The following is a 15,112-nucleotide window of genomic DNA, read 5'->3' on the forward strand; positions in this document are numbered from 1 at the left end:
TTTCAAGTCCCGCTAAAAATGATATTTAATATTTTTTTCGAAGAAAATAATTTTTTATTTTACAGGTATACGTGCATAGCTTTCGATTTTTAAGATCTCTTTAAGATTTAAAGATATGAAGCATACAACATGCACGATATTGAATAAAATATTATTCTAACAGGTAACAAAAATATTAAATTTGAATGTTTTTTTGTTGGGCGTTTGAAATTTTTTTAATTAGAAATTTTAAGAATTTGCTAATTTTAGGAAGCTTAAATTTTGGGATTATGAAAATTCTGGTTTCAAAGTTACGGAAATCTCAAATTGATGGATTTTCTAGTTCCATGAAATTTTACGTTCGGAATATTTCAATTTCCTTACTAAATATTTAGGGTAGTTTTATTTATCTTTCAGTAATAACAAACTTTAGAAATTTTCTAGCTCGAAAATTATATTTTCGTTAAATTTCAACATTCGGGATATTTATTTTCCATGGAAATTATGAGATCCCATATGAGCTTCTTTGAGACATAAAACTATGATTGTTTAAATTCCAAATATCCAAAATATTAATTTTCAACTAAATAGTCATATGAAAATATGAATTTTCACTAGTTTTTAAGAAAATAATTCAATCCTAAATGAAAACAAATGAATTTGTAACCAACAGTCGCATTTTAACCCAAAAATGATGAAATTTCTACCAAAATCGATGAATTTATTAACCATAAAGAGGAATTTTCAACAGCATAGTTGTAACATCTAACAAAATAGATTCATCTTTTTAAATACGTGAAATCTCATCAAAATAGTTGAATTTTCTACCAAACTATTGAAATTTTAAGCTAAAAAGAACAATTTCCTAGCCAAAAGTTGAATTTTTAAACCATGAAGATATATTTTCCTTAAAACAAAGTTAATTTTTATTCAAATATTCGAATCCTTGAGCAAAACAAATTAATTTGCAACTAAACAGTTGCAGATTTAACCAAAAAATATAAATTTTGGACAAAGTTCTTTTTCAACCAAATAGATGAATTTTTCAAAAAACAGTGAAGATTTCAAACCGAATATATATAAATTCTCTACAAAAAAAGTTAATTATGAATAATAAAGTTAAATCCTCAACTAAAAAACAGAATAATTTTTAAACAAACAGTTGCATTATTAACCTAAAAATCATGCGATTTTTACCAAAAGAGATTATATTTTTAAGCAAAGAGGCTAATTTTCAAGAAAGTAGTTGAATCCTCAATGTAATTAGATTAGAAACCTCAAGCCACACAGATTTTTTTTACCAAACATGTTGAACCCAAAAACATAAATTTCCGTCAATGAAGTTAGTTTTCAACCAAATGTTTAAGTTTTCAAACTAAATAGTGGAAATTTCAAGCCAAAAAAGAAGCTGTTTACAGAATTGTTGAATTTTTAACCCAAAAATACGAACTTTTAGTTTTTTCGAGAAATTTTAGTAATTTACAAAAAAAATTAAGTTTTTTTTTAAAGAATTTGAAAGATTAGTTAAAACCAAGATATTACTTTTTAAAGACAATTTTCGTTAATTTTTTCGTCATTAACCTCAATATTCAAATAGCCCTAAGCCCATAAAAAGAATGTTGGTAAAAAAAGAAAAAAATTCACATTTTTCTCACATTTTTCTTTGGAAAATAATATATTTCAGCTTTAAAAAGTTCAGTGTCATCAACAGGGCTGACTCTCCGCTTTCATTCAAAATCGATCTTTCATCATTTTCGTCTAAAGGCAGTTAAAAATATTACGATTGGAATGTACGCAATTGTGAAAATGCAAATACGTTAATAAAAAAAATTCGTTTTGGAAAAAAAATATTTAATTTTCAATCACGTTCGTTCAGTCGGTGCTTGCTTATGTGCCAAGTACAAAAATAATATAGAAGACAATGCAGATACTAAAAATATGACGTCGAACCATCGGTGATAAAAATTAAATTGAAGATCGCCTAGCACTTGGGTTATGATGATTCGATACTCGGCTGGCATATTCATTCGCATCAAAAGTACGGAGGATACGAAATACATTCCCTGTAATAAAAAGAATTTGTTGCTGCAAGAGAAAATTCTCAAATTATAGAGGAATTCATATCAAAATCTTTACCATTATTTGAGCGAGCATCAAAACTATAATATTCGAGGATTTGCTGCTTGATATCGCGTAGAAAAACTGAAAAAAAAAAATAATTTAATTTTGGGTCGTTACAGAGACTTTATGGAATTTCATATCTAATTTCTATACCTTTGTTAAAGTTAGTAACAATCCTCTGATGGAAGTGACGACAATACACCCCACAAGATAAAACGATATGTGTTGAGACCAGAAAGTAACATCGATATTGAAACCAATCCAGTGAACTGCTATTTCCATTCCTCTAGTTACTGGATCTTTTTTACCCACACGGTCAAAAACTATATTTATTATCGACTAAAAATAAAATAATTATTGTATGAATATAGAAGAAGACTTCAGGTCTCGAACTCATTTTAAACCTTCAAAATAGTGTCAATGGTAGGATCAATTTTCTAAAATCAGGGTCTCTACTTAAATTCTGTAAAAATATCCCTGACAATCAGGTGGTTTCCAGGTATTTCAAGTTTTTTCTAGATATAATTTTTCACAGTAAGAAGCCATTGAAATATTTTGCATTTTTTAAAACGACACGGAATATGTATACATCATAAAGTTTCGCGAGTTTATTATAAATAATGTTTTTTCTTCAGTTTTTAAGTATTCAATTAATTGGCTTAATTCAGAAAGCTCTGCAAAATTAGACTATAGTACAATATATTTTCAAAATATATTAGCACCATTGATACATTAAAAAATTAAATAAGACTTAAATTAGAATTATTTATTGAATTTGTCTTGAAAGTCCATTAATTTGAATAATAATTAAATTTTTTATTTTATCTTCTTATACTTTAAATTCATTGCATATTAGGTAAAATTAATCCAGCCACTATATTAAATTCAGTTTAAACCGCTTTAAATTCCTAACTTTTCAAAGTAAAAATATTGCATTTTCAAAAAGATAGATGAACTTTTAACCAAATCGTTTAACTTTCAACCAAAAAGATTAATTTTCTACTAAAAAAATCAATTTTTCAACAAAATACATGAATTCACAAACAGCTAAACTTTCAAACTAAAAAATGTAAATTTTCAAACAAAGATTAGAATTTTGAGCTAAAAAGGATGTTTTCAAATAAAAATGGAATAGTTAAATTATCGGTTATAAAAAAAAACGAATAAAAAACATTTAAACAAAGTGATAAATTTTTAACTAAAATGATGAAAAAACTAGAATTATTGAATTTTAAACGAAAAATATGAATTTTCAAACATAAAGATTAATTTTCTAAATGAATTTTCAATTAATAAAGATAAATTGTCAACCAAAAGTTGAATAGTTAAATGATCAGTTAAAAAAGTAAGTTTCAACCAAAGAGATGAATTTTCAATTCAAGTGATAACATGTGTAATTGGAATAGTAACATTTCTAGATAAAAACAAATTTTAAAATGAAAATTACATTTTCAACAAAATGGTTACATTTTAAAACAAAGTGGTGAATTTTCATACAAAATTATTTTACCCAAAAATATGAATTTTCAACTGAAATTATGAATCTTTAACTAGAATAATTGAATTTTTAATCAAGAGATATAATTTCTACCAGCAAATATGAATTTTCAACTAAAAAAGACAAATTGCCAACCAAAAATTGAATAGTTAAATGATCGTTTAGAAACATTTATATTCACGCAAAGTGATGAATTTTCAAATCAAATGATGAATCTTCAGCTGGAATAGTTGATTTTCTAAACAAAAAATTAATTTTTAACTAAAATTATGAACCTTTAACTAGAATAATAACATATTCCACCGAAAAGATGAATTTTTAACTAAAATGATGTGAAATTAAACGGAAACAGTTAAATTTTCAGTTTAAAAAAATACTAATTTTCAACAACAACAAAAATTTCAACAATATAGTAAAGTTTGAACTAGAATACTTCAATTTTCAGGAAAAAATTAATTTTCTGCCAATGAAAAACCGTATTTTCCAAACATTGCTCATTTTTTTAACAGTGTTGAATTTTCAATTCAAATTATGAATCTTCAACCAAAATTAATTATTATCAAAAGCGTATAATTTTTAACCCACTAAGTGAATGTTCATCCCAAAACAGATGCATTCTGAACAAAAAACGTATAAGTTGACATTTCAACCCAAAAAATTTTTTATTTTGAATAAAAAACAGTTGAATTCTACCAAAAAAGACTAATTTTCAACAAAATACATTAATTTTTCACTGGATACTTGCAATTTTGCAACTATAAACGATCAATTTTCAACCAAAAATAGAATTGATGAATTTTTATTTTAAAAAATTAATTTACAACAACAAAAATTACCGATATTTCCAGGTTTTTCTAGGTACATAAAAATTCCCTGAAAATTCCTTGATCTTTTTAATTCGCTTGAAATCATTATTAAAAATCTATAGAAATCGCTTGTAACCTTATAATTCATTTTAAAATCTAAAAAACCGTTAAAACCTTTAAAATATTATTGACATCTGAATACAATTATTTTAAATACTTAACATTTTCTTTAAAGTACCCTCAACTTTTTAAAATCCTTTGGAATGTCTTGAAATGTATAAAATCCCTTTGATCTTGTGAAATCCCTAGTAATCCCATAAAAAAAAGAGTAAAGCCCCATAAAAGATCTTGAAAATCTCTTAAATCTCTGGAAAATTCTCCAAATTATTTTAAATCCCGTGAGATTTACAGAAATTCCTTATAATCATCTTATTGAATTTTAATTTCTTTTAAAATCCCATGATTTTCTCACGTTTTGTAAAATTTCTTGAAATTGTGTAAATACCGCACAACTTATTTGATTTCTTAAAAATCTTTGAAATCCTCGGAAATCTACCGATATTTGAACTTCGTTCGAAATTTTTTAATTACTTTAAATTTTCTATAATCTTACAAAATTCTTTGAAATCTCATGTTATTCCTTGGAATCTCTTAAAATATACTGTATGTTTTCAAATCATTTCGAATTTTTTAAATTCCATAAATATTGTGAAATTTGTAAAAATCTTTCATTTAAAAATGATTGAATCTTTCAAATTCTCGGTGATCCCATAAAATTCTTAAAATTTGATCCCATTTTATTTACCCCCTAAACTTTCTTAGAAATCCTTTGAAACTCCCTAATATCCATTGAAATCTTTTAGATTCTTTGACATCTTGAATGCCTGTTTAAAAATCCTTAAAATTTTCGAAATATCTTGAAATTTCTTGGAATCTTATAAAATTCCTTGAAATTCCTAGAAAAAAAAACCGTAAAAGTTCCTTGGAGTCTTCGAGAAGTTTTAAATCTTCTGAATTTCTTACGAAATTTGAAATTCCTTAGAAATTTTGTAGTCTCTTGAAATTTTCTAGAATATTACGAAATTCTTCAATAATTTTAAAATCAGATGAAACTTTTTTAAATCTTTCAAAAACCCTTACAATTATTTTTAAATCTCTGAAATTCCTAGGTGCTTTTAAAATTCTCAATCTTGGGCAATCTAACGAAGAAGTTTGAAAACATGTTTAAGTGCAAAGTGAACAAATAATTGCATTATCTAGAAATTTGAGAAAATAATATCAAAATAAGTGTTGAAAAGTGTCATTAGTGGTGTGAGTCCGAGGCCTGCGACTTCAGGGAAAATCGATACTTACGATAAAAATTTTCCACATGCAGTAAATGGAGAAAAAGTATCCAAGGAAATTGAAATATTTTCCTTGCCAGGTCGCCGCCCACTCTAATCGTTCTCTCGCATTTTGAATGTCGTGAGCTTCTAAAAAGAGTTGACGCGATAATTCCTCAGAACCAGAAACCTCTTGTTGCAGTTGTTTCATATCTGAAATTTCGAAGCACATATTATTCAGAATAGCAGTTTTAACCGAAGAAAAAAATTCCCGGTCATTTCCCGGTACGCTAACATTTTTCGCGGTAAATTAAATTTAAAAATTCGTTCACTAAAGCTACCGATTTTTCCATTGTAATTAAAGAAAAATGAACTGAATATTAAAACACTTAAGAGGGAACTCTTAAATTTTAAACTTTCAAAATTGAAGCTAAAAAGGTTTTTTAATCAAATATGGCGTATTCAAATGGACAATAAATTTAAAACTTTTGCAATTGAACAATTTTAAAACTTAAAACTTTAGAATCTTTAAATTTTATCAATTTTAGATTTCAATTATTCAGATCCAATGCCAAAAATATAAATTCATGTTATCATTTGCAATGCACTTAGTTGAAAAATCAATGAATTAAAAAAACAAAATTTTAAATTATAGTATTTTCACCAATTTTAAGCTAGAAACATTAAAACATTAGCGATAACATTTTCTTAAACTGAAATTTTTTTCATTAGAAGTTGAAATATTCTAATTTTAAATAGTTTCGATATCCTTCAAAAGCTCAGAACTTTTATTAAAAAGCCCTAAAAAATCTACAGGATGTTTCAAATTTGTTTTCAAATTAAAAATTATTATTAAAGGTTTTTAAAAGTTCCAAATATCTTCTAAAATGATTCGAAATTCCAATAATTTTTCAAAATAAAAAATGTATACACTTAAAAAGCTTATACATCTTTAGTTCAAAATCTGCAAAAATCTACATTTTGTTTTAAACTGGGCCATGGCTATTTGCACCGGATTTACGGCACAAATAAGCGGATTTTGTCACAACATACAATTCATTTAAATTATTTGAAATCATTTCAAGATTTAAATTAATTTTTAATCTTTTCAAAGCTTATAAATATCTCTAAAAAAATACTGGGATTGTTCTACAAATAATAAATCAATTGTTATTTATAATCAAAATTTAAAAAATTCGCTTAGAAATTAATCATTTTTTAAATAGAACAATTAAAATCTTGACGTTAAAAGTTTAAAAGCTCCTTGAAATTTTAACGATTGAAGACTTTCTACTTAAAACAATTCAGTTTCAAATTATTTACATTTTTTACGACTAAGGCTTTTGAATAATTTTTAACGTTGAACCATGGAAATCCTTAAATTTTGAATGGATTTAGAATCGTCTTAACAAAAAAAAACTATTCTTCACTTTTTGATATTTACATTTTTTTTACATTTTTTCAATAATTAATTAAATTACATCAACAGTTGATCAAGTAACAATTTTAAAAACAAAAAAGCCCAATTTCAAACGCTTTTAATTTTCAACTGTTAAAATCTTCCAAGATTTCATTTTAAAATTGTTTAAATTAAAAATGTACGTTTAAAATTAATAATCCAAAATGGAAAATGTTGTTAAGTAAATTATTAGTTTTTAAATTGCGCATTGAAAACTGAATGATATCATAATTAAAGAAGATAAAAATCCAACTAATTGTTTAAAAAATTGTTCAAATCGAACTTGGGACAGATTTTTCTTCTAAATTTTGAAAATTTCCCGATCAAAAAATAATTACAGTGTCATTTCCCGGTTTCCCGGTCCAGCGACCACCCCTTTATCAAATATTGGAATAAAATTGAGAAAAATTGAGAATTTAAAGTAGATCAAAAAAGATGATTACTTTCTTGGTTTCCTGTCAAGCCACCTAGTGGCAACATCCCCCAAAGACGAGATCGACCCTCGGTTGGGTCCCCGACTTGGCCCTTTTTTGCCAATGCAATTCTTTTTTTCTTTGCGATAATCATGTCCATTGTTTGCAAAAGTCGCCTCTCGATTGCTTGAACGTCAGCAATTGTCACTGGACGCATAAAATAAGCCATGGAAGAATAAGGATAATTTACGGCACCAAATCCTGAGAGTAAAGCCATTACTGTCACGCCAATTACGCCAATGCGACTTACTCCTTGTTCTATCGATAACAGTCCTTTCTTTGGACTCAGAATTGGAAACGGATCGCCCGCTTTCCAAAATAAATAGAGGAAGAATAGGTACACTAATATCGTTAGTGGCCTTATCAAATTCAGCCTTACTGTAAATCAAATTCAAATTTTTAAGTAGATCTACCATTTGAGTTGTCGAATTAATTCGTATTCAAAGTTTTGAACCAGGGTGCCTACTCAAATCTTAGGAAAAAATTCCCTGACAATTCCTGGTTTTTTTCCCAGCTATAATTCAATTAATAAAACATGATGTTCTTAAATATTTTAGCATGGTAGATCAACTAAATAATTAATTAATACTAAAATCATAATTAATCATTTCTAGAAATTTGTCTCTGAAGTACATGAATTTGAATAGTAATTCAAACGAATTTTTATGTTATCCACTTATATTTAAAATGCCATGCATATTCGGGCTTAAATTTCGGGCAGAAATTAGTATTTTCAAAAAGATTCATTTTCTACCAAAAATACGATTTAAAAATTATATTAATTCACAATCAAACAGATGAGTTTTCAACTGAAAAAGATTATTTTTCAAACAAATAGGTGAGTTTTTATCTAAAAAGAGATCAGTTATCAACCAAAAATAGAATAATTCATTACATTTTCAGTTAAAAAAAGTATTTTTGCACATTTTTATGAATTGATTACTAAAATCAACCATATTTAATATGCAATACTTTAATTTCTAGGCAAAAGAATACATTTCCAAACAAGACGATTAATTTTCAAGCAGTAACATTAATGTTCTATCAAGAAAGTCGATTCTGCAAACAAATATATACATTTTTAACAAAAAAGTTGAATTTTCAACTGAAAAAGACCAATTATAAACCAAAAACTTAAAATTTTTAACCAAACTAATAAGTTTGAAACTAAAATGATAAATCTTCATCTGAAATAAATTAGTTTTAAACAAAAAGGTGAATTTTTTATAAAATGTTTCAATTTTGAACCAAGCAGTTTAGTTTTCAACCAAAAAGATGAATTTTCATCTAAAATTATTAATATTAAACGGGAATAGTTGGATTTTCAACCAAGGCGATTTTGTAACAAAATACATAAATTCTCAACGAAATATTTGCATTACACAATACAAAAAAGACAAATTTTCAACCAACTAGTTGAATTTTTAACAAAAAATATCAAGTTTCCACCAAAAATTGAATGGTTCAATTTTAAACAAAAAAGATCAATTTTCAACTGAAAGGATCAATTTTTAACCAAAGAAGACAAATTTTATAAAAAATACATGAATTTTAAATTAAAAAGTAGTCAACCAACAATTAAATTGTTAAATTTTCAGTCAATAATTAATATTTTACCAAAGAGATGAATTTTTAACTAAAATTATATAAAAATTATATATATAATTGTATAATAATTTTTATATAATTTTAGTTAAAAAATATATATGTATATAATTATATTATATTTATTTAAAAATAAAATTACATGATTTCCAATTGGAATAGTTGCATTTTCGGGTAAAAATTGCAGGAAGAATGAAACTAGTTTTCAAAACATAGTTAAATTTTCAACTAAAGTGATGAATTTTTAACTAAAACAATGAGTCATTAACTAGAATCAATAAATTTCCATCAACAACGAATTAATTTTCAACCCAGTCAATTAATTTCTACCAAAAAAGTCCAAATTTACAATTAAAAAAGGTAATTTTTCAACCAAATATTGAATAGTTATATTTCCAGTAAAAAAATTAATTTTCAACAAACAAACAAACTTGAAAAAATAGCTCATTTTTCAACCAAGGAGATTAATTTTCAATTCAAATTATGAATCTTCTATAAAAAATTAATTTTTAACACGATAGTAAGTCTCAACCAAGTAATTACGTTTTCATTCAAAAAAGATGAATTTGGAACAAAAAATGTGTTAGTTGATATTTCAACCAAAAAATAGTAAAAATTTGTATAAAAAATAATGGAATTTAACCCAAAAGATCGAATTTTCAACAAAATATATGAATTTTCAATTAAAACCGAACAATTTTCAACGAAAAATAGAAGAGTTTAATTTTTTATTAAAAAACTGATTTCAAACAAAACAAAAAAAGAATTTTCAACAAAATGAAGAATCATTCTTAATGAATTTTAAATACTTTTTTAAAAAATCCCTGACAATTCCAGGTTCCTCTAGGCGTATAAAAATGCCCTAAAAATTCCAGGTTTTCCAGGCAGGATAGGCACCCTGTGAACTTTGTTATATTTTTCTTACCAAATCTAACATTGCTGATAATAAAATATGCGATATAAAATGGTATCAAAACTATCACCATAAAAAGGAGCATGTAGAGTCCAACATTCCAGTGGAAATATCTAGAGCTGCGAAAAAAAATTTAAGTCAGATTGATTATTTTTAAAAGAGATATTATGAATATATTATCACAGGAGCCATTTAATTATCAAGCATTGCATTTTAAAAACAATTCTGACCCTTTAATCCTTAAAATCCTTAAATTACTTAATTTACTTAAAATTTACTTAAAATTTTTTTAAGTAAAATTATTGTGGGTATCATATTAAATTTGATTTCAAAGACTTAAAATTCCTAACACTTCAAGCACAAATTTTGCGCTTTCAACCAAATAGGTAGATTATTAACCAAATAGTAGAATTTTCAACAGAAAAAATGAATCTTCAACCAAAAAGATTAATTTTCTACAAAAAATGCAACTTTTCAACAAAATAATTAAATTTTCAATTAAGAATACGATGTTTCAAGTAAAATTATATGTTACATTTGACGTCTCCACCAAAAAATATTTTATTTTTTACACCAAAAACAGTTAAATTAAAAAAAAATTACGAATTTTCAACAAGGCAGTTGAATCTTCAATCAAGACAGATTTTTCAGTCAACCAAGAAAAAAAATGGTTACAAAATTGTCGCATTTACAATCAAAAAATAAAAAACAAATTTGCTACAGAGCAGTTCAATTTTCAACCCTAAATTATGAATTTTCAACAACAAAAGTTCATTTTCAACCGAACAGTTAAATTTTCAAAAATTACTTGAAACTTCAACCATAACAGATTAATTGTCCACAAAATTGTTAAGTTTCCAAACAAAAAGTTAAATTGTTGACAAAATAATAATCAAATAGGTGAATTTTTAACAAAATAATTGAATCCTCAATTGAAAAAAAAAAATTTTTTACAAAAAAATGTATTTTTCACAAAATAGTTGAGTTCTCAGGCAAAACAGATTAAGTTTAAAACCAAACACTTTCATTTTTAACCCAAAAATATAAATTTCAAATAAACAAAAACTTAACTTTCAATGAAACAGTTGAATTTTCAACTCAAAAATATGAATTTTCTATAAAATAGGTGAATCGTCAGGCAAACTAGATTTATTTGCAGCTAAACAAATGCATTTTTGACCGAAAAATATAAATTTTCAATAAAAAAATTCCTTTTCAATCAAATATTTGAATTTTCAACCAAATATTTGAATATTCAGACAAAACAGATTAATTTCCGAAACTCATAAATATGATTTATCAATAAAAAAATTTTTTAAAGAAAACATTTAATTTTCAGCCAAATAGTGGAGAAATAGTACAAAATCGATTTTCCACAAAAAAAACTGAACTTTTACCCCTTTAAAGTGTATTGTTAACAAAAAAATAAATTTTCTACCAAACAACTGAATTTGCAGTCAAATAGTGAAATTTTCAAAAAGACGGAATTTAAACAAAATACTTAAATCCTCAAGAAAAACCAAATTAATTTTCGAAAATAAGAATTTTCAACAAAATCTACGCTCTACCATATTGTTCAATTTTCCATCCAAAACCTAAAACATATTAATTTTTTAAATTCGCACATGAATTTTCCACAAAAATATTAATTTTCAGCGAAACATTTGAGTTTTTAACCAAACAGTTAAAATTTCAAGCCAAAAAAACGATTTTTTACATAATAGTTGAATTTTTAAATCGAAAATATGAATTTTTAACAAAAAAGTTATTTGTTAAATGACATCTTTGCTGGATTTTCGAAAAATATCGTTTTTAACCAGAATAATATATAGGGATAGAAGAATGGAAGAGAAGGAGATACAAGAAAAATACTGAAGATAAAATAAATTTTTTTTTATTCACTGATCATTTAATAAAAATAATTCCGTATCAACTTAATAATTTGTGTATTTTAATTTAAGTTTTGACATCTATTCGTGGCCGTAAAAATATTCATTTTTGTGAATTTAAAAATAAAATAAAAATTGATGTCAATTAAATTAAATTTCAGCCCTATCCGTAGGTAAAACTCATAATATTAACTGCAAAATTTTCGAAATTTGCAAAACATAATATTTTTTTGGAAAATGTATATTTTAATGGAATTTCGGTTGAATAAATTATAAAATGTAATATCAAAAAGTTGAATTTCCAAACTGTTTGATTGAAAATTAAACTATTTGGGTAAAAGCTAAACTGGTTTCTTAAAAATTCCTTTTCCAAGATTCACCCCCTAGTTGAAAATATAACTGTTCCATTTTTGGAAAATAATTATTAAAAAATAATTTTTGTTGATAATGAAATTAATGCTTTGAACTAATAATGTATTGAAAGATAATATTCTTGTTTCAATATCTTTTCGTAGTTCAAAATTCATGTACTTTATTTAAAAATCGTCTTTTTGGGTCGAAAATCGTCTTTTATGGTCGAAAATTAATTTTGTTGGATAAACATTCATCCTTTTTGCTAAAAAATGCAAATGTTTGTGTCTAAATTAACATAATTTGATTGAGGATTCATCAGTGTGGTAGAAAATTGAATTATTGGGTTGGAAGTGAACTTTTTTATTAACAATACCTGTATTTTTGTTTTTAGCTGAACTATTTAGTTACAAATTAAAAAATTTTTATGAAAATTTAACTTATAAAATTTGAAAATTACGTTTTTGTTAAAAAATCGTATTTTTGGGTTGAAAATTCAAACTCTTGTAGACCATTCATCCCGTCGGCTTTAAAATTCGACCATTTTTTTGATAATTAACTACATTAAACATTTTGTTAAATTTAATGTTTTTTGGTAGAACACGAATGTTCTTGCTGGAAAATTTTTGGTATGGGAAATTAAACTATTTGATTGAAAATACCTCCTTTTTCGTTATAAATTCATCCTTTTGAATCGGAAATTCAACTACTAGGTTCAAAGTTGAACTAGTTTGTTAAACATTCGTTTTTTTTAAGATTCATCTCTGTGGTTGACAATTTTAATTTCTTGTTGAAATTTCGGTGCTCTTACGGTTAAAAATCTATGTTTCTTATCTTAGAATTGCTTTTGGCTAACACTTAAACTTCTTTTATGAAAATTTAACTTTTTGCTACAAATTTAAGTTTCTTGTTATAAAATCATATTTTCGGGTTGAACATTCAACCGTTTTGTAGATAATTTACCCCTTAGCTTTAAAATTTAACCATTTTGTTAAAAATTAAAGTGTTTTGTTAAAAATTTGTGTTTTTTGTAGAAAATTAATCTTCTTGCAGGAAAAATATTTTTTCATGTCTGGAAAATTGAACTATGTGGTGAGGAATTCATCTGTCTTTGTTAAAAAACGTTTTTTAGTTGAAACTTCAACTATTTGGTTGAGCTAAATTGTGAAACAGTCATATTTTTTTAAGATTCACCTCTTTGCTTGAAAATTTTACATTTTTGTTAAAAATTGCTTCTTTTTTTCATTGAAAATTAATTTTTTTATCTTAGAATTGCACTATTCCATTTTTTGGTATCAAATGTATCCTTATAAGTTGAAAATTTTACTATTTGATAGAAAATTCATGTGCTTTGTTGAAAATTCTTGATTTTGGTTAAAAAGTTATTTTTCTTTGTTGAAAATTCAATATATATTTCGACATTGAGCTTCTTTTCACAACTAATCTATTAATATTATTTACCTAGAATCCAAAACTCCGACTATTTCGAATATAATCAATTCGAACATTGTACATGATAAAGAAAACGTGGTTGAAAAAATTAGTTGCACCAATCTATGATGCACCTCGTAGTCTCGAAATAATTTTTTTACGAAGAAAACCCATCCTCCTAGGAAAAAGAGCACCTGCAATTTCAAGTGAGTCTTTTTATTTATTTTTTAAAATCTGCGGTTTCAATACGAAAAATTTAGTTATTGCCTACTTAAAAATTGACATATTTTTCAACTATAATCAATCTTATAATAATGCTGTCATTAAAATTCATTACAAATATTTTCGAAATTTCTCATATTATTTGCAGCCTGGATTTTCAAAGAAAAATGTTACTGTATATAAAAAAGTGAAGAGATTAATTTAAAAAAGTACAAATATAGTAGCATGGATTTTTATTTTCGTATTTTTAATCCAAAGACTAATAATAAACCGATATTAATTTTGGGACTTAAATAATCATTAAAATTAGAAACATATGCAATAAATAATTAACACGTTAACATACATTAATTCGTCCACGTAAACATAAACAGTAAACATATTAAGTCCGGTTATGTTTCCGCAAGATAACTTTAAATTACTGGAGAAAGTGATGTGTAAAATAAAAAAAAGTGAAAAATCGCCTTTCAAAACTCTGTAATGAAATATTTGTATTCTGTGCGATTGCATGTTAATTTTTAATTTAAAGATAAAATGCACAGAATTTTATAAACATAACCTATAAACCGCATAAGTTTTGAGGTTAGGATCAAAAGAAAAGTGCAATAAGAAACTAACCTGCGTAACAAGAATAACAAACGTGTCCTCTAAAAACCCCATTTTTATGAACTGCTTTCTACTTTAGTATTTGATGAGAATACAGCCATTTTTTCAATTATTCTATAATTACTTCATATGACAGTTTGCTGAATTTTCAGATCGGTTTGCTAGGATTTGCTAGGATTGCAATAGTTTGCTATGCATGAAGAACACTGATTGGCTATGAAAGAGCGCGTTTTTTGACAACTATATTGTTTACGCGGGCGCGTAAACTTTTCCACTTTTACTTAATTTTAAAATTAATTCACCGGATTCAAAATTAAGCAAATACAATATTTATAAATAAATTATTAAAATAAAATTCTTATTTTGAGGGTTTTTGTTTTTCAATTTAATTCTAAACAAATAGGAACTCTTCAAAATTGCAAACTTCTAATTTTTAA

General features: G+C 25.3%; 1 protein-coding gene across 1 annotated transcript; it reads right to left on the bottom strand.

Moving 5' to 3' along the window:
- Positions 1–1,657: 1,657 nt before the first annotated feature.
- On the bottom strand, positions 1,658–14,830 carry LOC117171402 (Golgi pH regulator). Its single transcript, XM_033358681.1, has 8 exons — positions 14,688–14,830; positions 13,878–14,041; positions 10,189–10,295; positions 7,629–8,036; positions 5,758–5,939; positions 2,254–2,439; positions 2,116–2,181; positions 1,658–2,042 (listed from the first exon to the last, which is right to left on the bottom strand). The coding sequence occupies exons 1-8, from the start codon at positions 14,727–14,729 to the stop codon at positions 1,842–1,844; spliced, it is 1,356 nt and encodes a 451-aa protein (XP_033214572.1). The 5' UTR covers positions 14,730–14,830; the 3' UTR covers positions 1,658–1,841.
- Between the last annotated feature and the right edge of the window lie 282 nt (positions 14,831–15,112).

Source organism: Belonocnema kinseyi, chromosome 4 (assembly GCF_010883055.1).
Source record: "Belonocnema kinseyi isolate 2016_QV_RU_SX_M_011 chromosome 4, B_treatae_v1, whole genome shotgun sequence".
NCBI lineage: Eukaryota > Metazoa > Arthropoda > Insecta > Hymenoptera > Cynipidae > Belonocnema > Belonocnema kinseyi.

Excerpts from the sequence above, each read along its gene's own strand:
- LOC117171402 (XM_033358681.1), bottom strand. The coding sequence starts at position 14,729 with ATGGGGTTTTTAGAGGACACGTTTGTTATTCTTGTTACGCAG. Across the intron at positions 5,940-7,628 it reads CTTGACAGGAAACCAAGAAA|ATATGAAACAACTGCAACAA; the intron begins GTAATCATCTTT and ends TCGAAATTTCAG. Across the intron at positions 2,182-2,253 it reads TGTTACTAACTTTAACAAAG|TTTTTCTACGCGATATCAAG; the intron begins GTATAGAAATTA and ends TTTTTTTTTCAG.